This window comes from Anoplophora glabripennis, unplaced genomic scaffold (genome assembly GCF_000390285.2).
Source record: "Anoplophora glabripennis isolate ALB-LARVAE unplaced genomic scaffold, Agla_2.0 scaffold906, whole genome shotgun sequence".
NCBI lineage: Eukaryota > Metazoa > Arthropoda > Insecta > Coleoptera > Cerambycidae > Anoplophora > Anoplophora glabripennis.
Genome location: NW_019417166.1, coordinates 119,726 through 146,998, shown reverse-complemented (window position 1 = coordinate 146,998; position 27,273 = coordinate 119,726). Strand labels below are relative to the sequence as shown.

The 27,273-nt window shown below is 33.9% G+C and overlaps 1 protein-coding gene across 1 annotated transcript in view; it reads right to left on the bottom strand.

Moving 5' to 3' along the window:
* Positions 1–2,131: 2,131 nt before the first annotated feature.
* Positions 2,132–27,273, bottom strand: part of LOC108912671 (neprilysin-1-like) — a 96,249-nt gene continuing 71,107 nt past the window's right edge. Inside the window, exons 7-13 of the mRNA XM_023455987.1 lie at positions 21,119–21,330; positions 14,696–14,912; positions 14,267–14,449; positions 13,912–14,074; positions 13,734–13,853; positions 7,317–7,513; positions 2,132–2,404 (exon numbers count right to left, since the gene is read on the bottom strand). Coding sequence (XP_023311755.1) covers positions 2,132–2,404; positions 7,317–7,513; positions 13,734–13,853; positions 13,912–14,074; positions 14,267–14,449; positions 14,696–14,912; positions 21,119–21,330 — 1,365 coding nt within the window. The remainder of the gene's footprint in view (positions 2,405–7,316; positions 7,514–13,733; positions 13,854–13,911; positions 14,075–14,266; positions 14,450–14,695; positions 14,913–21,118; positions 21,331–27,273) is intronic.

The following is a 27,273-nucleotide window of genomic DNA, read 5'->3' as shown; positions in this document are numbered from 1 at the left end:
ATATATATTTAAATAAAACTAGTGTTAATATTTAACATATATTTACTACAGAACAGTTGAATAAGAAGGTAATGTATAAAAAATAAAAATAATATACAATTTATAGCTATGTGGCTCAAGAAAATTCTTAAACTGAATTTAAAGTCAAGTTCACAGAGTCTGTGAAATTCAAAATTAAACTAAGTCCTGTTTGTGTTCTAAGGCTCATTGCTCATTCTGAGTTGAAAATTAACTAGAAGTGGATCCGAGTTTAAGCAAAATTTGAGTTCTATCTCACCTCTAGTAAATTATGAAAATCTAGAAAAAAAAACCTGAGCCGCATTGCTAAGAACCTAAAATCACTTTTAAATTATGGTTGAGTACAATAGTTCAATAAATTAATTTTTTTTAATTTCTTAAAAAAATAATGTACAGAGTATTCCAATAAAGAAGACAAACGTCATTATAGTTTTTTAAATATAGGCTAAAAATATAGTTTCTTTAAATAATATCTTTGCTTCATGAATTTTGAACTGCATCAGTTGTAGCCTATTTAGATATAGCAAAGAAGTATTCTAAACATTACCGGACAATTTTATAACTCAATTATTGGGGCACTCTATACAAATCAAAAACCAAAAATTCTAATATTTTATAACTCATAAATAGTTAGAAATTTAATTCGAATTTTTTCTCACATAAATTCTAAATTTTTAAAATTACATAGTAATTTTGAGATGCTACAATAAATATTTAGTATTTCTGTAGGTATATATTCTTCAAGATATTTAGAAAATTTTACAGTAAAATTGAAAAACATTCATTTATTCAGTCAGTCATTTTAGAATTGTATGTACAGAGCAAAATGAACTAAGACTTAAATACATATGTTATTAATTTCTCTTGAAATTTATTCAATCTTGTTATTAAGTTGCATTATTACTAGTATTATTATTATGTATCCACAAAACAAAAAATGTGAAGGAGTCATTAATATATATGTCACTATTATTAATTAATTAAATATAAAAGAGTGTTAAACATTTCTAAACATTTTTATAAAATAGAAAAAAACTATGTCGTTATTTTAATTATTTTTACATGCAAAAAAAATCGAAAAAACAATTTTATACCAGATGTTTCACATTGGATGCGATATTAGTTTTTTTTCGCGACTGAATATAGGTGAACATCTGATTTGCAGTTACTATTTCTATCTCTTTTGATCTTAGTTGTCATATGGTAGTTTAAATCTCTTCATTCACTCATACTACACATACTACAACATACGATTTCACTCGCGAAAAAAGCCTCTAAGTTGAGTCATTGATTTAAACAACTGGTAGAACTCGTAAAAAAGACGATTTACCAAAAATCGTTTATATAAATGTTGCCAAATAAAGCAATTGTTAACAATTATTTAAAAAAATTGAAATTTGAAAACTTTATAATACAAACCTGATTTATTGACAATTTCGACCACTGAGTTATAAAAACATTAATGGTAGGTAAATAAATGGTAACAATTTTTAACAATTTTGAATAATTTTTGTAAAACAGGATTTTTGTAAATCTTATGCAACTTTTATATAAATGATTTTTGGTAAATCGACTTTTTTTACGAGTTCTACCAGTTGTTAAAATAAATGACTCAACTTTTAGAACAACCTATGTAATAGAGTACATACTTTGTAAAACTTTCAGTACCTGATTCTAATAATTTGACTAGATAAAAGCAATATTTAATGATTTATTATTGTAAAAAAGCAAATTTTATATACTTATGTCACTTCCATGCTCTACCAGTTCTGTTTTAAGGACTAATGTTCTTTAGATAGAGAGAAATTTAGATTATTATTATAAAGAATTTATTAAAAATTTCTTATGATTTAAATATTTTTAATGCACAATGCCACCTTTAGATGATAGGTACAGATACATATTTAAGTCTATTTGAACAAACATGAGTAAACTGTATATTAAAACTCTTACACCAAGTTTCAAAATGTTAATATCTTGATATAAGAAAAATGTATTTGACTTTACTGCGCACCATAGTACTGCGCAATTAAGGAACATTTGCATTTGGTAAATATACATCAAAACAAAGTGATTTTGTTATATCATAAATGTTTTTACAAATTGCAGCTAATTACCATACACTACATTTATCCGTGGGATTCATGGGTGAGCCAAGAGGGCAATTGTAGGCCTCTGAGAAATCCCAAGAATTTGATAATGGTCCCAAAACTCGGATGGGTCCTGGTGAATGCACACTGGATCTCACTTTGGTTAAAGCATCTTCAGGTCGCATGGATCCACACCATATTTGTGCGTAGTTGAGGAAGAATAACTGGTCATGAGTTAGATTGAGTCCAGGTAGGGCTGGCTCTTGACCGTGATGAGAAACCCACTTCTTATATGCCTGTAACCAGAATATAATTCATAAAATATATTGATCGTAAATGATTGTATCATTTTTACTCCTATTTCTACATACTCTGATGCTCATCATGCCGTCAATTGGCATTCTTTAAATAGTAGCTTTCACATAGCTTTGGTGGTCAGCACTTTTGTGATATTAGTTTTCGCAGATGCTGAATCAGGGTTTTATTATTGTTATCATTTGCAAAGCTCTACATGCTGTATATTGTAGTATAAGTCTCAAATATGGGTACACAATAAATTTTTGCCATTCATTTTGCTACTGTTCATGTGAAAAGGTGACTGACCATCAGTGTGTGAACTGGGAACTGAATGCAAGTCAGCGTTTGTGACACTGACGAAGAAGTATTGATTACTGTTCCTATCTTTGTAATTTATATGTATAACAATGCTTGTCTAGATTTGCAAGTTACATTAGTATACGAAACCGTAGCGCGCCAATAACTTTAGCAGAAAAAATTGACTTCGGACGAGGCGGGGCTAAGCGGGACTATCGCTCTTTACCCATGCCATCTTTGTAGATCTGGACACCGCGTAGAGGCACGCCCCTTCCCCGTCATCCCGGGCTGTTAACGTGGCCGGGTTCGTGGGATTCGTGGGGCCTTCTCCTGTCCTGGCTTGGTCGAGACCCTTCTAGTGCTGTTGGGTAAATCCCCGGGAGTATCGGTCGCGGACGACTTGCGGCGTCCATGACCTGGATAATGGATTTGGGTGAAGTCGTGCAATGCTAAGATGGACCTTAGGTTGGCGCGGGAAGGGAAATTAGGTAGCGAAGTTTGCGACTGCTTTTCCGGCTGCTAGATCCGAGGTAGGTTGGTATGATTTGTGTGCATGTGTGTCGAAAACGTAGCTATGTGTAAGCTACCTATTAAGTAATGCTGATTGTGGGCGCGCTAACTAATAGAGTTTAGAGTAACAAAATTAAAATTTATTGCTTTGTTAATGCAGTGGAGTTGATTAAAAATGTGTAGAGCAGGTAAACACTTTTTACTATAAAAGAACCTATTAAGTTAATTCAAAGAATTTTGGTAAATATAGGTAGTCATGTACTATTCGATACCAAAAATTTAAATACATAAATATCTTTAGCATACTCAAATTATTTGTATCAAGAGCCTATGTATTCATTTGATAGGATTTTTAGGAAAATTTTTAGATTTAATTTGAATTAACTTAATTCATTTAAAATAAAGTAACAGGAACAAAAATATTATAATAAAAAAATATATATAATTTTAAATAAGTAAAAACTTCATATTACAGTATGTACGCGGTGAAGCTGGCATAAAACTTCTGATTTTGTTGAGAAGGACATGAAATTGTACACTTGATTGTTCTCCGGTTATAATACAATAAATTGTAAATATAGTAAATCTGTTGCTCAAGAGTATAGATTTTTCAAAATTTTAACCCCAACCAGGGCTGACCTGGGTATTTGTGTATTTAGCAAATAATTGCCCTGGTAGCAAAATCTTGCACAAGACACTTATACAAGACTGCTGTGTACCTATTGCCGAAATCAGCATCAGGTTTACTGCAAGATTCATTGTGCAATTGTCTTGAACAAAGCTTTCAATGGATTTGATTCAGGGCACTTGAGCACAAATGGGTAAATTAAAGCAAGTGACTATGTCGCAGACTTACATTAGAATTAAGTAAGACATATTGTACTTGACTTATACTAATTCACCCCTTTGGACTCAAGTACTTCTGGTTAAGTCTGGTGTAAGTATTGTAAAAGTATCTTGCATATAAGAAACGATATAAATTTCAGCAATAGACACAAGACAATCTGACACAATTTGGCTATTTGAAACAACTTGTATTAGAATTGCACACGATTGTGCCACCAAGGTTGGTTTAAAGTTTGTTATAAAAAATACAAGATACATCCCAATAGATAATAATAACAAATAAAAAATACAGTAGCAAAAAAATGTTATAAAAACATTCTATAAAAAATAAAACAGATGTTCCAATAAAACAGACAATTTTCTCACATTTTCACTGGTGTAACAAAACAGGTACCTAATTCACGTTATGCTCTGTTGTAACCGTCATGTTTTACTCAACATTGCAAGAGTGGCTATACATATAAATAAATATTAGAAATATTAAAGTACTGATAAAATAAATTCAATAAATAGCATAATTACTTATTTGTTTTTCATGATTCATAGAATGAGTTTGAGTAACTCCTCTATGATATATGACAGAAGTAGAATTCTGGTAAAATTAGGATTTTTTTTTAAGAAGTGATATATTAGGTATGTACCTCTTTTATAGCACAAACGAATCAAGAATAAAAAAATACTAAATAAATATTTTAATCAAATCTTTTGGGAAAAAGAGGTTGATACGCTTAATATTAGTTTACTGCAATTAGCATATGTAAACTCTAGATTAAAAATGTTTTTCGAGATGTGCGATTCTGAATCTGAAATATATATACTCCGCGGTCGAAATTATAGAGAGTGACTAAGACATAATATAAATACACTATTACTATAATGCGCATAAAATATAAAATGATTTTTATAACGGTTCAATATTATTTATCTTTGTGCCGCTCACTACGCACATCGATAGAATCTATAATCGTCTATAGACTGAGTTACACTGAAGGTCGATCTATATTCTATCTCTGTCTTTTGCACTTGGTAGGGAATAGGGAAATTCTTTTTTAGTGGGTGTAAACGGACTTGATTTAGCCGTCCTGAGAAACGTCATAGCATAAGCGTAGACGAGGGGTCTAATTCCACTGCTATAATAAATTTATAAATATAAATAACACAACTGGGACGTTTTAAAATGCTGTAATAATTAAAATGGATCAAAGTGCCGGTTATAGCAAACCGTAAAAAATATTAGATGTTATGTTTTATTATCTTTTTTCAATATTTTCTATATCTTGTTGCCTTTTACGCAAACACGCCAATGGATTTTCGTTCCCGGCACGCTACATCCCCCTTACTAGTCCAAAAGCTAGCGATGAGTCACTCTCTATAATTTCGACCGCGGAGTATAGGTAAGTATTATATAAAAAAGTGGTAGGTCAAGCCGTTAACCACAGAATTTTTGAGCGAATATGATGGGATTTTCATTATGCAATTTTTCATTTAGATGTCTCTTTCAAGATACAGGGTGTTAAAGTTCCGACTTTTTGTGTAATTCTAGTTAAATCGACACACAAATGAAGGAAAGGAGGTTAGAGTATTCATAACCCCCCCCCCATCAACTTTTTCCATTTATTTTTATTTAGAGCGCTCAATTTTCAACATATTGAAACTTTTTTATATGCAGTTGGAAATATCGTCTTTGGCAAGATTAGTGGTTAAAGTTCTTTCACTTAATCCAATATAAAATATTAGACTAATTTATATTCGAAATTTTAAGTCACCTGTAGGTATTTCAGTATTGGAATTCAAAAAACAAGAAAAATATAAGAAATCAATATTAAAAAATAAAAAATCAAAATATCCATCACCTTCACGAATACATCTTGGATTCTATCAATAAAAGAGAATAATAAAATGCACTAACTGGGGTAAAAAGTAAAAGTCCATACAAAGTTTCAATTTAATATCAAAAAATATCAATTAATACAAAAGTTTTTTTTTTAATTACAAATTTGTCATAATTTGAAAAAGAAGTGCTTCAATAAAAAATTACATACGGAAAATCCCAATATTTTCAGTCAAATAATTTGTTATTGGCAATAATCAATCTTAATACGTACACCTACCTTAAAATTATTATGGGTTAATAAGTCACCATTAAAAAATGCTGACTGAAATATCTGATTCATTGTTTCACTCTTTTCGCCGCCCCTGACCTTAGCAAAATAAACACTGGTGTTGGACATTTTTCCATGAAACACAAAAATTTTGAGGTATCTCGTTCAACGTCCATTAAATTTCGATAACAAATTTTTTCATGTGGTAGTCAGATGTTTCTCTTCGAGTTTAGTTTATTTCAAATTGTTTTTTCAAAATTTGAACCGCAAATATGGATTAAATAATTTCAAGGACGGATCAACTTGTGTTTACATTTGCTGATCTTTACGTAAAAAATCAAGGATTGCTTCGTCACAGGCCATGGACCAGTGAGCACAGCAAACATAAAAATGTACTAGTCAGAGACTTTCATCTCCAGTTTCAGGGTTTCTTCTGAAGAAGAGAGCGATATGTATCTCAAAACATCGAGGAATTTTAATCGACGACGTAGCAACCGCTTGGAAATAATTTGATAACTGCCCCGGAAGCATGCAAACCAAAATAAATACTGACCAAATTTTGTATAAAAATATTTTGAGCAGTTATGATTAACATTCAATAAAAAATTGGGGGTGTAAAGTAACTCCTGTAATCGTACCAGAACGGCACCAAAATATTCAAAAGTTTCATGTCCTTCCATCAATAATCGTTTTCAAATATTTAAAAAAAATAAAGCCTCTATATGTCAACAGAAAATGTACCAAACTTTTAGAAGCACAACACCTACTTAAATAAATTTTATTTGCTTACTTAAATCAAAATTTTATACATAAAAAAATAAAAAAAATAAAATAAAATTTGCTTCTTCTCATGCAATATTCTCAAAGATTGTCGGTGAGCTTTTGCCATTTCTTTCTTAATTTTTTCGAAAAGGCTACAGTTATTTTTTTGATTAATTGTTAGCATGAAGTAGATTGATAAAATAAGCTTCTTCTCATGCAATATTTTCAAAGTTTTTCGGTGAGCTTTTGCCATTTCTTTCTTAATTTTTTGAGAAAGGCTACAGTTATTTTTTTGATTAATTGTTAGCATGAAGTAGATTGACAAAATACGTTTTATATTGTCTTATTTCTGTTAATTAGTAAATTAATTAAATAGTAAAAATTTATATTTTACTCTAAAAGATTGCTTCAGTCCTCCGTTATCCGCTATATTTTCCCCTTGTGTCATTCTTCCATTGATGTAAAGTCCAACTTCATCAATTTTGTAACGCGAATACTGGTCTATAATACATTGGGTTCTCTCCCTGAATGCTTTTATAGTTGCATTGTTCCACCACTGCATCATATTTCCGTCCTTGTCAAACTGCCTGCCTGAAAAAGGTATAATAAAAATTTCGAAAATCGTAATATTTTTTATACATTTAAACTTATTTAGAAACAACAATACAGAAAATATTTTAATTTGTCCGACACACAATGTTGTGATAAATTCTCAGAACTTACTTCTCTCGTCGAAACAAACTAAAAACAATGTATTCTTTTTTATTAATCACCCAAAAGCAACTGAAATTAAATACATTTATTATAAAAAATGCATGAAAATAAAGGAAACGTTCTAGTGGAAAAAATAACAAAATAAAAAATATCCAACCAAAAATGAACGAACAAGAAATGATTAAAAAATAAAACAGACAATATAATAATAAAATCTCAGACAATTTAGTTACACTTTTATAACAAAAATTTCAGATAAATAATATATTTAAATATTTAAAATGCAAAAACAACAAACAAAATTTGTAGTATTCGTGTGTTGCAATAGGGTCGTTTCCTTAGGTGAAATTCCATAAAATGTTATAAAGTGCTAAAAGTCAATGGGTGGCATCATTAATTTTTTATTTTTCGTGTTTCATTAGAAATGTTGGAAATAATAAATTATGACTTGTAGTTGGAGGTAGATATGGAGTAACTCCTCTGTGGTAAAAGTACATAGAATAGAATATTGTTACCTTACCCTCTTACCCTATTGTATATATCGCGATACCAAAAAGTGTTAAGTGTAAATCTACATACAATACATGGATTTAATCACACAAAACACCTATATCTCACTATTGACAAACTGTAAGCTTGACATATTTAGTATGCATTTAGTACAAATTAGAATATGTAACACTCCACAAATCCTCTCTGGAATCCAAAATGTTTTGTTGATATTTTTGTACCACTCTGAATTCTAAATATAACGTCATAAGCCGGCTTTAAGAAATTACCGATTGAAACATCTTCACTGTTTCACCCCGTCTGCAAATTCTTGAACTGAAGGACTAAAATTATCAGAATAAGTTATTTGATGTTGCAAAGAATCTCATTTTATAAATTTTGGTTTGTGAGTTTTTTTTTACAATGCCACGTTGATGAATGCCCAGACCAGAACTTATAACAATGTTAGGAGTATTGTCAGAAAGAGAGCATAGGCAAAATCGTTATAACTTAAAATTTTGCGCAACCGTGGTGTTTATTCGCATAAAATATACAGGGTGGTCCGAATTTTATGCAGGAAACTTCGAGGACAAATAGATCTCTTTAAAATAATAGGAGTTTGCCTTATCAACATAGGTCTGGAACGGCCTCGTTTTAGAGATACAGGGTGTTGAAGTTGTTAAAAAAATATATTTTTTGTTTATATCTCAGGAATCTATTAACCGATCTCAATAAAATTTGGTACAAATAATGTACGATAGTAGGCCTTGCATTCCCTAAAATATGAGCTCTAAAGGTTTAACCAGTGGTGTACAACTGGACAGGGGTCACCCCCTTTTTATAAAAAAAACCTACGCCACTGTATTTTTTACAAGTTATTGTAACGGATTTATATTCTAATGCACTAAATACGTAAAAAAGGTGACTTGAATTTTTTCCTTAAGGTTCACCATTTTCAAGTTATTCATACAAATACAATCCCCTTGTGGCAGACACTTCAAATCATAATATTACAAAAATATTTATGTTTATGCTTAAAAGTAAGTGCAATTTGTAAGCACATCAACAAAATTCTTTCCACATCACTTGTGAGGTAGTGTTCCTGGTGTGTTTTAGTTTTCCCTGGAGGCATTATCTTTACAAATAAGAACAATTTAAATCAAAATAATAATAAAAATACATTTACCAAGCAACAACAACTAAACAAGAAACAAAATTAACGTTACGTATTTACAGCAATTGTTCAAAATGTGAACCACCCACATCCATACATTTCTGACATCTTTTATTAATGGAACTAATTGAAGCTAATAACATGTGATGGTTTTCTTTTAATTCATTACACCTGCGTTCTATTCGCTATAGTAGTTGTAGTCTAGTATCTATTGGAGTAAACTTTACTTTTCAGATAGGTAACCCCAAACACAGAAATCCAGGGGGTTTAGATCTGGCGATCTGGCTGGCCAAGACACTGGACCCTGTCCACAATTATGGTTGACATTGGCATTTGGTCTTATGTATTATTCTTCTCAAGGAGCACCATCCATTTGTATCCAGTATTTTGTCGTATATTTAATGGTACATCCTCTAATAATTCAAATAAGTTGCACTTACTTTTAAACATAAACATAAATATTCTTATAATATTATGGTTAGAAGTGTCTGCTACAAGGGGATTGTGTTGGAATGAATAACTTGAGAACGGCGAACTTTAGGGAAAAAATTCAAGTTACCTTTTTTACGTATTTTGTGCAATAGAATATAAATCTGTTACAATAGCGTGTAAAAAATACAGTGGTGTAGGTTTTTTTTTTATAAAAAAGGGGTTGACCCTGTCCAGTTGTACACCACTGGTTGAACGTTTAGAGCTCATATTTTAGGAAATACAAGGTACCTAATTGTTGAGAGATTAAAACAATACAATTGATTTGTGGTTCGCCCCAATATTGTCATAGATTTTGAACTTTTAATTGTGAATGTTGGTTGCAATACTACCAGAGAAACTTCGCTAGTGGTTATCTAAATCTATGAAAGATTATATGTGGCATTAAATAACTTTTCTTGTAACAGTTGAAACTCCATCTGATTCGATGATTCAGTTTTTTGTTTTTTCACACAAAGGTAGCTACCTACTATGATCAAAATGCATAGTAGCAATTATGATATCTATATGGTTATAATTGGTAATAATTCTGGTAGCACAATCGTGTGCAATTTTAATACAAGTTGTTTCAAGTTTACTTGAAATAGCCAAATTGTGTCAGATTGTTTTGTGTCTATTGCTGGAAATTATATCGTTTATGCAAGATACTTTTACAATACTTGCACCTTGCACCAGACTTAACCAAAAGTACTCGAGTCCAAAGGGGTGAAATAGTATAAGTTAAGTACAATATGTCTTACTTAACTTTAATGTAAGTCTGCAACGTAGTCACTTGCTTTAATTTACCCCTTTGTGCTCAAGTACCCTGAATCAAATGCATTGAAAGCTTTGATCAAGACAATTGCACAATGAATCTACAGTAAACCTGATGCTGATTTCAGCAGTAGGTAGACCGCAGTCTTGTATAAGTGTCTTGTGCAAGATTTTGCTACCAGGGAATTGACCGAAAAATGTTCACGTCCAATGTTTGAAAGAACTTATAATTTTAAATCAAAAAACGTTTCTCTTATTTCTTTTTTATTTGTTTTGAAAGGGAATCATACCTAATAGTTTGTCGTTATTACACCCTGTGTACTATATGTCTAATTTATTTATTTAAATACAATATCCAACGGGCAATGCTCAATACAGGATAAGGTTACAAACTAAAAAGAAAGTAATAAAAATATGTCAGAGATACAATTCTTAAAACAAAATAAGTACCACTAAACATGATATCTAAAACAAACAGGTAGCAGACAAATAATATTAAAACGCCATTATACAATACAAACAAATGCAAAAACGTACTTATACAAACATAAAATTTAAAGTAACACTTTTTTTAATTTGAGTGATACTGGAACAGAGTATATCTATGCGGGATTTCAGAATAATCAATAATAATCATTTGGTGAACTGGAGACCCTTTATATAAATTAGTACGATGATGTTTGACCACGAAAAAGTGTAAATGTCGGGCATAAGCTCTAGATATATGAAAATCAATCAATCATTCGTAATATATCTTCACAAATAATTTTATTACTCAAGATCTTATACAAGAAAACATAATTTAACTTGCGCCTTTGAGATAAACTACTCATATTGAAACGTTTGAAAAATGCTTCCTGAGGAAATCCTTCAGGAGGATACCGGCCAACAATTAAAAATGTAGCTGATTTAATGAAATGGCGTTGAATTTTCTCAAGAGATATTATGTGTGTATCGTAGATAGGTGTCCAGACTACAGAGGCATACTCAAGTTTAGATCTAACAAATGTATTAAATAACAAACAAAAGGATCAATTTTCGTAAAATTGCACGTGTTTCGAGCAATAAATCCGAAACTTTTGTAGGCATTCATTAACCTAATCTATATATAAATAAAGTGAATCTATGTATTATGTATGCCTACTTTATTCTTCAACCCCAACATCCCATTCGTAATTGTGTTGGTGGATAGCTTAGGTTTCGCCATTAACAATATCTTGGTTTGTGTTTGTTGATTGTGTGGGCTTTGTGGTAGTTATGGGGGGGGGGTCAATTTGCAGCTCAAAATGATTTGATTTCGGTGGGAAATGTTTGCAAATTATAAAATTTTCTATAATCTTACATTTTCTATAAATTTATCTACTGTTCTAGACTCGGAAATGAGATATTTTGTAACAAAGTGCCCGAATGTGACGTTACAAAATTTATTTTTTCCTCAACCACAGGAAAATTATGCACAAGCTAGCAACACCACCTCTGGAAGTGCCCTAAGAGCGAAGTCTCAACTCTCTAGGCATTAACTTGTATTCACCCTTAGACTAGCCACAATAGTCCTATTTATAAGGTTAGTTTTAAGCCACTTGCAAATATTGGGTTCCACTTTTCTAACTTTAACAGCTCTTTTTAATGATGTAACCTGTAACATTGTTAAATGATTCTGCTGTATTTAAAAATATTGGTATTCTCTTTGTCATCTACCGACTTCTTGTATTCTGTTAGTATGCGTATTGATGTTCACACAGTTTTTAATACAAATATGAGAGATTTGTTTTGGTTCCGACAGAGAACAGTTCTAGGACGGTTCAAATTAGTTGACCATTCCATTCATAAGAACATCTGACAGCCAAGACATAGGTTCTGACAATACACTTGGGTAACTATTTTGAACTGTTCTAGGAGTGTCCGCTGACAGAACCAAAACAAGCCTATGATGATACATCTTAGATAAATAAATAACTTTAGCTTTACCATAATTTCCAGGGAATCATGCTTTGATGATTTTTAATAGATTCCACCCTAATGGCGGGTATCCACTTGTGGCAATGCTCCGCAACGTAACAACGAACATGTTACGGCCTGTTGCAAAAGGTGACACGGTTCGCAGCGAAAGTATGTGTGGTTTGGTCACGAAACGACACAGGAACATAAACTCGCAGTATGAACCTGACTGCAATAATGGATTCGTCACTGCAATTGTAGTTAGCAGCAGCGTCATATATTTTTATTCATCATACAATTTTGAAGAATAAGAAACGGAAATCCACTCCATGGCACAAACACAGAAAAACACATTCTTCCTAGTCACTGCAGAAAACAGACTGACCCCAAACCATATACAAAAGACTGACGAAACAAAAAATAAGACAAAATCACATGTGCAATAGGCAACGTTACGGCCAAAAGGGTAACTTCGTCTCAACATGTGGCAGAAAGTACTGTTGCATTCCTTTGATGCGACGACTAAAAACCGTCAACTGATGGTCCAGGATTAGTTACGTGTGTCAAATTTGTTACACGTACCATGCAACAATTTTCCGTCTCCACTAGCTGTAACGTAACATGTTGGGTGTTACGTTACGGGGCATTTGGCACAAAAATGGATATCCGCCTTAAGATGTCGCCTTTTGTAGAAGAATGAGGGTATACAGAGTGGGAAAATCCCCATGGTTCATCGGCCGTTACGTGAGAGCGATAAAGTAAGTCATAGAAATCCTTGCGGTAGAGGAAGATGGCTGTATTGAAGGCGTCTAATAGTCACCGCCCATTTCGCCCTTCCACAAATAAGATCCACTTCTTACATGGCTCTCTATTGCGAATGACTCTAGAGACTACAGTTGTCCAGCTATGTAGTGGTAATGTGCTATAACTTCAATAATTTTTTTCTCAGAAACTATAAGGATTTTACAATTTTTTTTTTTACAATATTGACTCCATTTCTCATGCCGCATCTACTCCCAAATTTTTTTGGATAAGTTGTGAAGCACCCCGTATAAATATATACTCATAATATATTTAGCTATATTTACCAGACCTAAGTAAAATTTTTGCACAGAAGATACCGGCTCTACTATTAAGGTCTCCTGTCTTTGTCACTCCTACTGCGGACTCTCTTCTTGATTTGCGTATCTCGCGGACAAAACGTGTTTGATCAAGCTGTATCATAATATTGAAGATTGATAAATTACTACTTACCTTTGTCATCGAATCCGTGAGTAATTTCGTGACCAATTACAACGCCTATTCCTCCATAATTTAATGACTTTGGAAAATGTTGACTGTAAAACAATGGCTGTAGAATGCCAGCAGGAAAAACTATGAAAAAAAAACGTATTACAACATTTAATACCCAAATATTATATTTTTTACATACCTATATCATTTTTATTAGGATTATAGAAAGCATTTACAACTGCTGGTTCAGTGGACCACTTATTTTTGTCAACCGATTGCCTTAGCTTTCTCAGATTTTGCTCAGCTTCAAACTTAAGTATATTAAGCAAATTTCTCAGAAATTCATACTTGGTGATATTTAACTGCAAACAAATCACTGATATAAGACATTTAGTATCAAAGTAAAATTTAGGTGCTTTTTTAAAGAATTCTAAAAATGTTAATAACAAAAGTATATAAGTTTTCAGCTTAATGCTTTGCGGTGTATTTTATTAAAAACATGTAATGTTTTGAAGAATAGTTCATAATGAAAAAAATGTTTGAAGGAAGCTTACCGCGGCATATTCTTTAGTTAGTTCTACTTTATCGGTTATAAGCTTTGGATAACCGATTCTTTCATTGATTGCATCTGCTTTTTCTTTAGCTACTGCCCTAGTTTCATCGTCCATCCAATGATTTTCGGCTAATAATTCATTAAATGCTTCTCTTATAGTGTGAATCATTTGAAGAGCGGTTTCCTAAACAATTCAGTAAAATTTAGTAAATCAGTTTTTTGGTAATAATCAGTTTAATGTTTCAACGGATATTATATTACAAACAGCAACAGTCCCACAAATAACTAAATATTTGGTACAGAGATACACATATTTTATTTAATGAAAATTTAGGAAAGTCTGAAATTTAATATTTACTATTTTTTAATGTCTGGATTCATTTAAAGTATATACCTACTTAAGTATATTCATACTGACGAAGATGCTTACCTTGCTTTCATGATTAAAATTATCTCTTATAAATAATGCACCAACAGCCATTCCCATCTTTTTATTTGTCCATTCGACGCATTGCGACCAACGGTGTCGGTCGCTGAGGACTCCTTGTAGGATTTTCCTGAATTCCACTCTTTCTCTCTGATAATCGTCAACCATATGTGCTGAAAGGGACATCACTAACCGCCATAAGACGTAATTGTGAATTATTCTGCAAAAGGTAAATAAATCAACAAATATTTAAATAAAAATTTGTATTAATGAAGACTTTCAAGCGGAAAATTCTCAAACAATTTCATTTCAGCTTCAGATGCATCATCGATACTCTATGTTTTATTATATATTATTACTTTGAAAGCGAAAGATTAAAATAAGTTAAATGACTTTAAAACAGATTTTTTTGTTCCAGATTTTAGTTTACTTTGAACTTTTCTGGCGTGCGGTCCTACAGCGTGACCAAAATCATCTTATCCGCGAGTTTCATATGCGCACTAGCAACATTACCAGACTAGCACCGGGGCTCATTCTGAACCTACTGCCCTATTATTAAGGTCTCCTGTCTTTGTCAATCTCTTCTTGATTTGCGCATCTCGAGGGCAAAATGACTGCGGTGAAGCTTGTACACGAAATACAATACAATTGTCAGGAATTTGTAATTATAATTATTCACAATCTTAGCAATTTTTTTTACATTGAGGTTTGCTTAAACAGATATCGTTATGATAAATTATGTAAGATGATTGTGGCTGTATGTTTTTCTAGAAAGTTTCTGTTTCTGCAACTTAACCAAATCTCGACATGCGCATATCAATAATAGAATTGGTAGTAGAAGTAACAAAGACATGATGCCTTAATAGTAGGGAAGGTATCTTCTGTGCAAAAAATGTTTGCAAATATAGTTATTTGAAGAAGGTTTTATATTATATATTTAAATATAATAACAAATGACCTGCTCTGCAAGCTGTGGGATTTTTATTTTTGCTTTTTGTATTTCTATATACCTACATGGTTATACTTTATCAGTCATTGGTCGATATTACCCTCTATATTACTCAAAAAAAGTAAATATGAGAATCTCACCGTGATTAATTAAAACGTTAATCAACATAAGAAACAAAACAAATGTCAAATGAAAAAATAATAACTAATATAAAGGATGTCCCTGTATAGAGACTACATGGAACATGATATTTAGAAAAGGCGTGCTTCGGTGATCTATTCATGGATTCTTCTGATGAAAAAAAATTAAGCCTATTTATGATAATTATAGCTTGAAACAGAAATAACAATAATTTTTTATTTGACCCATCCCAATTGTCGATTTTATCCAACTGATCAATATCCCATCCATATTCTAAACTTAAGTACCCCCCTGCAATAGTTTTTTAATTAGAATAATTTTGAAGTTGGTAATCGTTCAATATTAAACGGGGTGTGGCGTGCACAATCTATAAAAATTAAACTACAGCTTCCTGATGATATTTGTAATAGAAAAGTCATATACGAAAAAGTTCTATCTTCGCGTTTTTTTTTGTAAATTAATTTATTCAACGAAAATGACGGCCGACCCTGTGTTATATATTAAAAATCTTGGAAATGTTTTTATGCGACCTGAGATGCAACCTTATAATTTAAGTCGGTATAGTCTAATACTAGTGTGGGTACACATGTTTGCAAGTGACCCATATTTGAAAGCACAACGTCAAAAGCGCCGCAGGACGCCGCCGGACGAACCAGCGTTCCAAGAAGGGCTGCTGGCGCCGGTCACCAGACGCGTACCCTTGAACGACCGACTTCAACTACAAGGCACTCTCCAACGATTCTCCAGCTAACCCTCAAACCGTCAACACGTCTTTTTCCACAATTTAGTTTTCAATAAAACAGTTTATTATTACCGTTGAGAAAGCGTTTTATTTCTTGCTGTACAGCGAAAGCAACCCTCAAGTGGTGACCCCGACGTGATTTGAACAGTAAAAGTACGCGACTTGGATTTCTGCTATGCGTACATCGACGACATCTTTGTAGCTTCATCGTCTGAAGAGGAACACCTACGTCACCTGGAAACACTGTTCCAGCGGCTGCAGAAGTACGGCGTCGTAATTAACTCCGCAAAGTGCGTGTTCGGACAAAGCGAAGTGAAATTCCTCGGTTATCTGGTGTCAAGTGAGGGCACGCGTCCGCTGCCCGGAAAGGTCGAGGCAATAAAAGACTACCCGCTGCCTACGACAATAAAGCAATTACGACAATTCCTTGGCGCCCTTAACTTTTACCGACGGTTCGTACCCAACGCAGCAGGTACCCAGGCGCCACTGAATGACCTGCTTAAAGGGGATGTGAAAGGGAAAGCACCCATAAATTGGACAGAAAACGCGAAAAGTGCTTTCGTGGCGGCTAAAGAAAGCTTAGCACAGGCAGCTTTACTCGCGCACCCCGGGGAAAATACGCAAATTGCTCTAGTGTGTGACGCTTCTGACTTTGCAATTGGTGCCGTTGTGCAACAAAAAGTTGAGAACGATTGGGAACCGCTAGGGTATTTTTCCAGAAAACTTAACCCAGCTCAGTGCAAATACGCTGCTTACGACCGCGAACTTCTTGCGATTTACGAAGCAGTTAAATACTTCCGGCATATGGTCGAGGCAAGAACATTCGCGATTTACACCGACCATAAGCCTCTTACGTTTGCCTTCGCGAAAAAATCGAGTCAGTGCACACCGCGACAATTCCGCTATCTAGACTTCATTGGCCAGTTTACGACAGACATTCGTCACATGGCTGGTCGCGAGAACGTTGTAGCGGATGCCTTGTCCAGGGTAAACGAAATACGCGCGACTTTGGACTATGAGGCACTCGCAGCATCGCAACAAAATGACGACGAAATCAAGGAGTACATCGACGGACAACACGGCCTCACACTAAAGCGGATCAAAATACCTGACACGAATGCGACTGTATTTTGTGACGTATCTACGGACGTGGCCCGGCCGTTTATCACCAAGCCATTTCGTAGAGTAGTGTTCGACTCGATGCATGGTCTTTCGCATCCCGGAATTAACGCCACAGTCAAGCTCCTTATGCAACGCTTCGTCTGGCCGTCAATAAAGCGTGATAGCAGACAATGGGCACGTTGCTGCGTCGAATGTCAGCGCGCAAAGGTAACACGACACGTGACTTCTCCGACAGGTTCATTTCAACCTTCGTCGACGAGATTCGAACATATCCACGTGGATATTGTCGTGATGCCGCCATCCGAGGGCTACCGCTACTGCTTAACCTGCGTAGACCGTTTCACCAGGTGGCCAGAAGCAATCCCGCTAGAGAACCAGGAGGCAGAAACTGTAGCTCGCGCTTTATATGCTAATTGGATATGCAGATTTGGATCACCCTTGCGAATAACGACAGATCAGGGTCGACAGTTCGAATCGCACCTATTCAGACGCCTGAATAGTTTACTAGGTACGACTCATCTCCGAACCACCGCATATCACCCAGCAGCAAATGGCATGGTAGAGCGTTTTCACCGCCAATTAAAAGCAGCAATAAAATGCCACCAAAACGATCGATGGACTAGCATTCTTCCCACTGTGCTATTGGGAATACGTGCAGCATGGAAAGAAGACATGCAAGCTACCGCGGCCGAGATGGTGTACGGACAACATCTACGCCTACCCGGAGAATTTCTTCATTCCCGCAGGACAAAGGACGAGCTCAGCACCGAAGCGAATTTTGTTAAGGACCTCAGACATCATATGGAAAGCTTACGTCTAGCCGCAGTTAAACGCCATGGCGACAAGACGCCATTCGATTTTAAAGACTTGGCAACAGCGACACATGTGTTTGTGCGTGCGGACGGCGTTAAAACACAACTACAGAACCCATATGATGGTCCGTTTACAGTGATTAAACGCGACGACAAAACATTCACGGTGCTAGTACGTGGTCGTGAAGTTAAAGTGTCCATAGACAGAGTCAAACCGGCGTATTGTTTGAATGATGCGACAGATACCAGGAACGAGAACAATAGCCTTCCATCAACTTCTGCCCCATTATCCGTGCCAACCACACCCAAGGCAATTACCACTAGGTCCGGTAGAAGGGTCCGTTTCCCTGACCGACTGCAAGTTCCGTGATGGCATCCATACTGGCAGGGGGTTGTGTGGGTACACATGTTTGCAAGTGACCCATATTTGAAAGCACAACGTCAAAAGCGCCGCAGGACGCCGCCGGACGAACCAGCGTTCCAAGAAGGGCTGCTGGCGCCGGTCACCAGACGCGTACCCATGAACGACCGACTTCAACTACAAGGCACTCTCCAACGATTCTCCAGCTAACCCTCAAACCGTCAACACGTCTTTTTCCACAATTTAGTTTTCAATAAAACAGTTTATTATTACCGTTGAGAAAGCGTTTTATTTCTTGCTGTACAGCGAAAGCAACCCTCACTAGTAATACTAAAAGAAGGTTAGGTTACATTGTCAAATAATTTGTGCAGTCAACTGATTTTGTATTTGTATTGAATTCTTATTTCTTACTTTGCTTAATTTTTTAGTTTGTGCACATACTAGTTTTACAATGAACCGAGAAAACTATGCATTTACTATTTCCGAACGTGTCAATATGGTGTTAGTGTATGGTGCATCCGGAGAAAATGCACTCGCGGCAACTAGAACTACTGAGAACGATGGCCACAGCTCACCCTCCATGTGGAAATACAATCCTACAGTGCGTTCACCGGCTGCGTGATACGGGAAGTGTTATTCCTCGAGGAGAAGGACGTGGTCAGCAAGTGAACCTTAATGTTGAAGAAGCAGTGTTGGAAAATCTTGACGAAGGCCCCACCATTAGTACTCGACGACTCGCACAGCAAGTAGGAACCTCATCTCGTACCGTACATCGCACCTTTGGGCGCCAGCTGTTGTACCTCTATAATCTACAACCAGTTCAACAGATTTTACCCCCGGATTGTGATCAACGAATGAGTTTTTGCAGAATCAAGTAGACTTTCGTGCTTATGTTTGTTTAACAGATGAGGCGACATTTACCCCTGATGAAGTGAATTTCTATAATATGCACATATGGGCCGATGAAAATCCTTACACGATTAGGGAAACTCATTTTCAACATCGGTTCTCGCTCGGTAAATGGTTGGACTGGCATAATAGGCGATGTATTTGTGGGTCCCTATTTCTTTTAAGGATGACTAAATGGACTGACTCTTTGGAGAACCGGTTGCCTGAATTATTGAACGATGTGACATTACAAGTTCGGGCACACATGTTTCCTCAGCGATGGATTGGACGCTTTGATCCTGTGCCGTGGCCATTTCAGTCACCCGATCTAACTCCAATGGACTTTTATCTTTGGAGTCACTTGAAGTCATTGGTTTACAATACTCCAATTGCTATGGTGGAAGAATTGCGAAACCGTATACGGTTGCTGACACAATTAGGGGAATGCTTACTTGGAATTTGGAAAAATATTCGCTAAAATTGGGTGCCATGCCTGTATCCGCGTTAATGGGGATCAATTTCAATATTTTCTCTAGAAATGGTAGGTTTTATTTCATTTTGTTACAAATTTTAATGGAGTTTGTTTAGTACATGCAGTTAGTAAGTAATTAATTAATTACTATTAATTATTATAATAAGAAAATATCAGTTTTTTTAAATATGTATTTTTCTTAGTTTCTTTTGCATTGAAAAATTCCCCAAAAATTGAGAAATGTTTTTCCATCTTTCAACGACCATTTGTTTACGCGGCTGGTCTACAGCACGTAACTCATCGTACAGCACACGGACAGGACCGTTCCAGAGAAAATATTTTGATCCATAATTGAACTTTAATTTACAAAAAAAAAAACGCAAAAATAGAACTTTTTCGTATAAGACTTTTCTATTATAAATATCGTTAGGAAGCTGTAGTTTAATTTTTATATTTTATACACGCCACTCCCTGTATTGTTGAACTAAAAGTTTTTAGCAAAGTAATCAATAAAGAACACTTGAAAACTACGGGGTCTGTATAAATAATTACAAGTCACGTGATCAGTAATTTTGTTTGGAACAGCATTGTAATTTCCTTCACGTTGGCAATTAAATTTCGGTAATATTAAAAATTATTCAAACAAAACATTCTTTTTAACCGGCTTGTGGTTGGTGTAATTTATCACGATATTTTATTCAACCAATCAGCGATAGCATTATCTCCAGCGTAGATGTAACGATTTGTCATTGTTCATTGTCATTAACATTGGTGACGCCAAGATTTAGGAAGTTTTAGTTGACAGTACCAGCTGTGCAATATTGGTTGCCAAAGTTCGGGGGTCACGTGACTTGTAATTATTTATGAAGGCTCTGTACAACAAATGTCAATCGCGTAACAAACATTTTACAAAAGAAAATAAGTTGACTTTGTACTTACCGCCTATCTGTTTCAGAAATAATTTTACCCATTTCAATAAAATATGATAATCCATATGCGACTACATTTTCATCCTCTGTTATGTTAACATCGAGAAATGATCTGAAGTATTCTAACCATTTTATTTGCGGGACATATAATTTTAATTCCTTTAAAGTCATCTTCTTGTAGATCATGCTGGTATCGTGCCTGTCTTGTTCTGGCAATGATGCCTGGAAATGAATTACTTCTGAATAACCTGTTTTATTTTGGAAATTATTTACTAGTATTTGGTCTCCATATAATACTTGATTTTCATTAACGGGTAATATAATCTTGACAATACTTCTTTGCAAAGACAACTCACTGTAATTTTCTGTACTGTATGCAAAATATCTCAAAACACAGGACTATTCGATATTGTTAAAGATACAACAAAGTAATGTAAATGTAATGTAATGTTTTTTTGCTAATTAATATACCTAATATTGAACCAAAAAACAACTGAAATTTGCATTCAAGAAATATTTATCAAAATGGCATTTTTAAAGAATATAATAGTTTTACATAATTTAAAAGATTTCAAGTAAAAAAAGACCGTGCGGGATGCTTTATATCTCAATTAACGAAGTTAAGAAGCTCTAAACTGAGGAGTTCATTTAAAACTTAACATGCCTTAATTTTTACTTGTTTATTATTTACCATTTTAATTATTCATATTTATAAAAAAAATAAAAGACCAGATATACTTCTTGTTACTTTATTTTTGAACAATGAGAAATATGCAGAATCTAGATATTACCTGTTTTAGACAAAAACTATTTAATTAATAAAAATATGCATGTATTCTTATATACATAGTAAACATATTCATCTGCATTCGTTTTTGATTACTAGTTCTTCGTAGAACTCTTTCGTTTATTACCACAACCATTTACTTGCAGTATTTTAATAATTGATCACTGCATTCAAACTGCTTTTATCCAAAAGAAAAGCTTAAAGCTTAAATTAAAACCTCTCAACTACTTACATATCCGATGATTCATATTATCTTGAAATGTGTGTTCACGACATGTGGGCGAAATTTTCATGCAAAAGTCACCTTCACCTTTGGTTCGCAGTTCTTTACAGGTACGTGTCAACTGTCGAAGAATTTGATAATAATTATCTGCATTTGTTGTTTGACCAATGATAACAAAACCAACCAACAAAATATCCTTCTTAACCCAGAATTTGACAGGGTCAGCTTGATTTTTTTTGTTTAATCAATAAATGGGTATGATGTCCCTCCACTAAGTGTTTATCGTTAAGATGCTAAACCCACGTTTCATCTGCTGTGATGATTCGACCCTTATTTTGGTAACCAACCAAAAACAATTTCAGAGTAATCATACAGTTTCTTTGTGTTGGTCACTTAACAGTCGCAGAACCCATCTGTTGGCGAAATATGTTATAATAACCAAGACACTTCGGAAATACTTTTTCTCGCCTTCTCCAAAGTTTATACTGATGAATCTTCTTGTGATCCTCTTCCACTTATTACCGGACCACTTGTTGTGTCCTGTTTGGAGAACATTGAATTCACTCCAGATATAGTTAAAAAGCACTTGATGAAACTACGAAAATGTGCTTCCCCTGGTTTGGATGGCTTATCGCCTTATATCCTTCTAAAATGTGTTGATGCCCTTATCTTGTCTTTGTCTATGATTATGTCCGAGTCATTTTCAAGCAGTTTTGTACCATCCATGTAGAAACAGGCTTCAGTTACACTAATCTTCAAGAAAGGAGACAAATTGGACCCCAATAACTACCGCCCAATCAGTCTTTTACCCACAATTTGTATAAAATTATGGAATTGTGGAGGTTATGACAGATTTCTTACTACAAGAAAACGTTATTTCTGCACAGCAACATGGATTTATTAGAAATCGTTCCACATTAACAAACCTAATCCACTGTGTAAACGACTGGTCTCTCGCTCTAGACAATAGTGATCATATAGATGTAATATACCTACCTTGAATTTTCAAAAGATTTTGATAGGGTGCCAAGGAGAAGACTTTTACACAGACTGGACCATGTGGGCGTTCGCGGTACCTTACATCAATGGATCAACAGTTTTCTAACAAATAGATACTTTAGAGTGAGGGTAGGTGAATCTTTCTCCGGCGATAGACTGGTCCTCAGCGGCATACCTCAGGGTTCAGTTTTAGGGCCCCTATTGTTTATTATATATGCAAGTGACATTCAATATCACGTCAAGAATAAGGTATCTTTCTACGCAGACGATACTAAACTATACGCCAATCCTGATAGTGACCATGTGTCCCTCTAACGAGTTTTCATTGCCTACTGGTGCGATAAATGGCTACTTCCGCTAAATGCAGACAAGTGTGTTGTTATCCATATCGGTCGTAGAAATCCCAATTGTGGGTATTCCTTACATGGACAAGTGCTAACAACAGTGACTTCTCATAATGACTTAGGTGCCATAATAAACTCCAATTTATCATGGTCAGATCATGTAAACTTTGTAAGCGTGCTAACTCTAAACTCTATTTACTGTGAAAGTCGTTCACTAATTTATCATTTGATGTGTCGTGTAAACTGTACTGTAGTTATGTGAGGCCAATTCTTGAGTACGCTGGTTCTGTATGGTATCCTGATCTCATTCGAGACTAGCAATCCTTAGAAAGTGTTCAACGCTCTGCGACCAGGCTTTCTTTTGGACGAATTCGACCTTCCTATGTGGAACGACTTTCCATGGCCCATCTCACAGACTACCAGCAGCGTCGCCTTCGAGGTGATTTAATTATGACTTTTAAAATTCTTAAATTTAATTTCGGGAAATTGTCTTCAATCTACTCGTTAAATTCTGATGATCGCCTCCGTGGTCATGAATTAAAGTTAAAAAAAGAAAATGTTAAATCTAGAGCTAGGCAATACTTCCTGTCCAACATAATTTTTACAATTTGGAACAATTTACCGGCTTCAATAATTGGTGCACCATCGCTTAATTCATTTAAAAGTAGACTGGATGCTCACCTTTTGTAATAGTTTTAGTAGTTTTAATTTAATTCTTTAATATGTTTATTATACCTATTGTGCTGTACATATTTTGTTAATTTTGGGTATAATAGGACGTAAGTCCTCTACCCTAACCTATTTTGTAATAATAATAATTCGCCCTCTCAAGTCTTCCTCCTCTTCATTGTTCTGTTCCCACTTTCCTTTTAAGATAGTTGAAATGTAAATTCAAATAATTATCAAGCATGCCGTTTTAATGTGAGGGTTCGCAAACGGGTAACAGATTATAGATAAGTTTCGTATTTTAGGAAAGAAAGTCAAGTTTTAGAATTAAGTAATTGAACAATACATTCAGGAAGTAAATCAACGCACTATCTGTGGGATAGAACCCCTTTGATAAAGGTACTAATGGTATTTTCTTAAAAGTAGAACTTCTTAACTTGAATAGCCACAGTGAACGAAGAGAAAACAAACTTTTCCAATAAGTAATCAATTCTTAACTGGTGGCAAATTAATTAACGAATGTTCTTTTAAAGGTAAAATCTTTTCGTAGGCTGTTAACTCTCTCCATGCCTTCTCTCTGTGAATGTTGAAATTCGATACTTGTTACTTTGAAGTTGTAGACAAAAAAGTATTAGTTCAAAGTAGAACACGAAACATGTACTGTTTTAATTAACTTTAAAACAAGCAAACGTAAATAATTAACACTAAGTTATATTTTTTATACAGGGATAGGTTAATAGGTAGTTTATGTTTTTTATGAAAAAATCATCTTATAAATATATGTCCTAAACATCTAGGCTACTGGATGGTGAAAATAAAAAAGAATATCTCACAAACGAATTCTTTCCTAATTTTTAACACACAAATACTTTATTTGAAAGCATGTTCTGGTCGAAACTAGATTTTGATTGCCCCCGTGGAAAGTAGAATATACATTAATTAAAAAAATATGTACGCCTCCAGTTTTTTCAATTGTTTAAGTATGAGTATTTCTAATTTGATTTGAGGCTTTATTAGAAAAAAATGAAAATTTTACTAATAACATAGATTTCGAAACATTTTTTAGAAAAACACATCATTTTGAAAATTACTTCGATAGTTTATCAATAGTCATGTAGCTTATTGCCTTTATTGTTAAAATCTATGTTCAATTAAAGTCATTAAAGATCATATACCTTGCTGCCTTTACTCTTAATAAAAATTATAATTATTTACATATACTGAAGAAATTTTTTAAAAAGGATGTAATTAAAATTATTCACCAAACTTTAATGGCATATTTTGATGTTTTTTAAACTACAAGAAAATGGTTGAAGCTATTTTTTTTAAATATGGTGCTTGTGATGTAGCTTCTGATTATCTAGAAATGTATGTATATGTTGTTATTTTCAACATACGCGCATAGTTTTGGGGCAGATTTAGTAATTGTGCTAAAATTATTTCTTCTAAAAATCAGATATTTCAAATTGTGATAGAACAACATTTGTTTGTGTATTTCTAGGAAGCGTCTTTTCCAAGACAAATGACAAAATGTTGTATCTATATAATATTGATTTATTAATTATTGTTAAAAATGTCATGACATCTTTTTTTTTAAATAATATTAATTCAAGTAATCACATTACGCATGATTGAAACAAAATATTTATATAGTTTTACCTAATTGTATTTTGCAACTTGAAATTTTGAACACCCTGTATCTCGAAAATAAAGCGTTTCCGAGGACACTGCATTTGGATAAACTTTTTTTTTATTAATTTGTGGTGCAGAATTCTCCATTAAAGTTTGGCTAAACATTTCAGTTGCACCCTATTTTAATACATACATTCCTGAATAAGTTAGTGATTTATTATACCTGGCTGTTTTACTGTGTGAATTTATTCATGAATTAATTCATGAAGTCGCTTCGTGAAGCAAGTGTAATTAATGTATCAAATCTGTTGTCAAATAGCTTCATGAATTTATCCATGAAGTTCTTTACGAATTAGAACATGTTCTAATTTTCGTGAATTTCTTCGTGAAATTCAGAAGTACCATCCCAACAAATCCTCAGCCTCAGATCACTAATGAGGTTGTATTATTGACATGTAAATAATTGTGTGGCTTGGTACTAGTTTTGTATTGTTTTTGCTGATTTGTTGCTTACAAAAACTAATATTTATTTAATATATGTAAGTGTCAAAAAGGTACTACAGTATGCTTCATTTAAATTTAATAATAGAGTGCTGGCTACAATTAGTAACAATATAGCAACGCTTTTCTTTTTCTTCTGAATATCACTTCTTTTACAAATATTGAGATTCTTCAAAAACATTTTATTCATAAAACCTATCAATTTCGTTTTAATTTTACTGAGTAGTTTGTTTGATTAACTACAAACCCAACATTAACAATGGAATGAAATTTATTTGCTTCTTTGATTTGTTATGTGTCAAAGAAATTCACAAAGTACGTAGCAATGTAAAACGGAACCGTTTACAAATAAATTTATTCATGAAGAACTTCGTGAATTTATTCATGAATAAATTGTCATTGTAAAACAGCTATTAGAAGTGTCTCCAAATTTTCAAACTTATATAGGGCAGCGTTGAAAAAATATCATCTTACTTTTAAGTTCACATAATTCACATAATTCTATATCTAAAAGAATTTACAAATGCACTCTGTATATTTATAAATTAAGTTCTTTCATCCGAAAACATTGGCGCCTTCGCCATAATTTTAAATGGAATTAAAAGAATTTTGTTTTATACAGGGTGGCCAAATGAAAACAAACATTCTTTGCTGGTATTTTTGACTCCGCCACTTTCACCCACCAAGCACCCACCCCAAAATATTTAAATTGCATTGGAAGTTGAGTAATATTTATTTTGAAAACTCTTACAATTCTCTTTACAACAGACTTTAAATTTTATAATTCCAGCACATACATTTAATTTTTCCGGTTGCTGTGTATGCACCTCGTGAAAAACTCTTGGGTTTGAATCGGACCAATAGCGGCAATTGTGACGATTTACCGTCCCGTTCAAGAAAAAACTGCATTCATCAGAAAAACAGATGTTAAAAAGGAACTGTGGATCGTTCCCTGCTCGCTCACTCATTATTTCGCAAAATTGCAAACGGCGGTCATAATCATCCTCATGAAG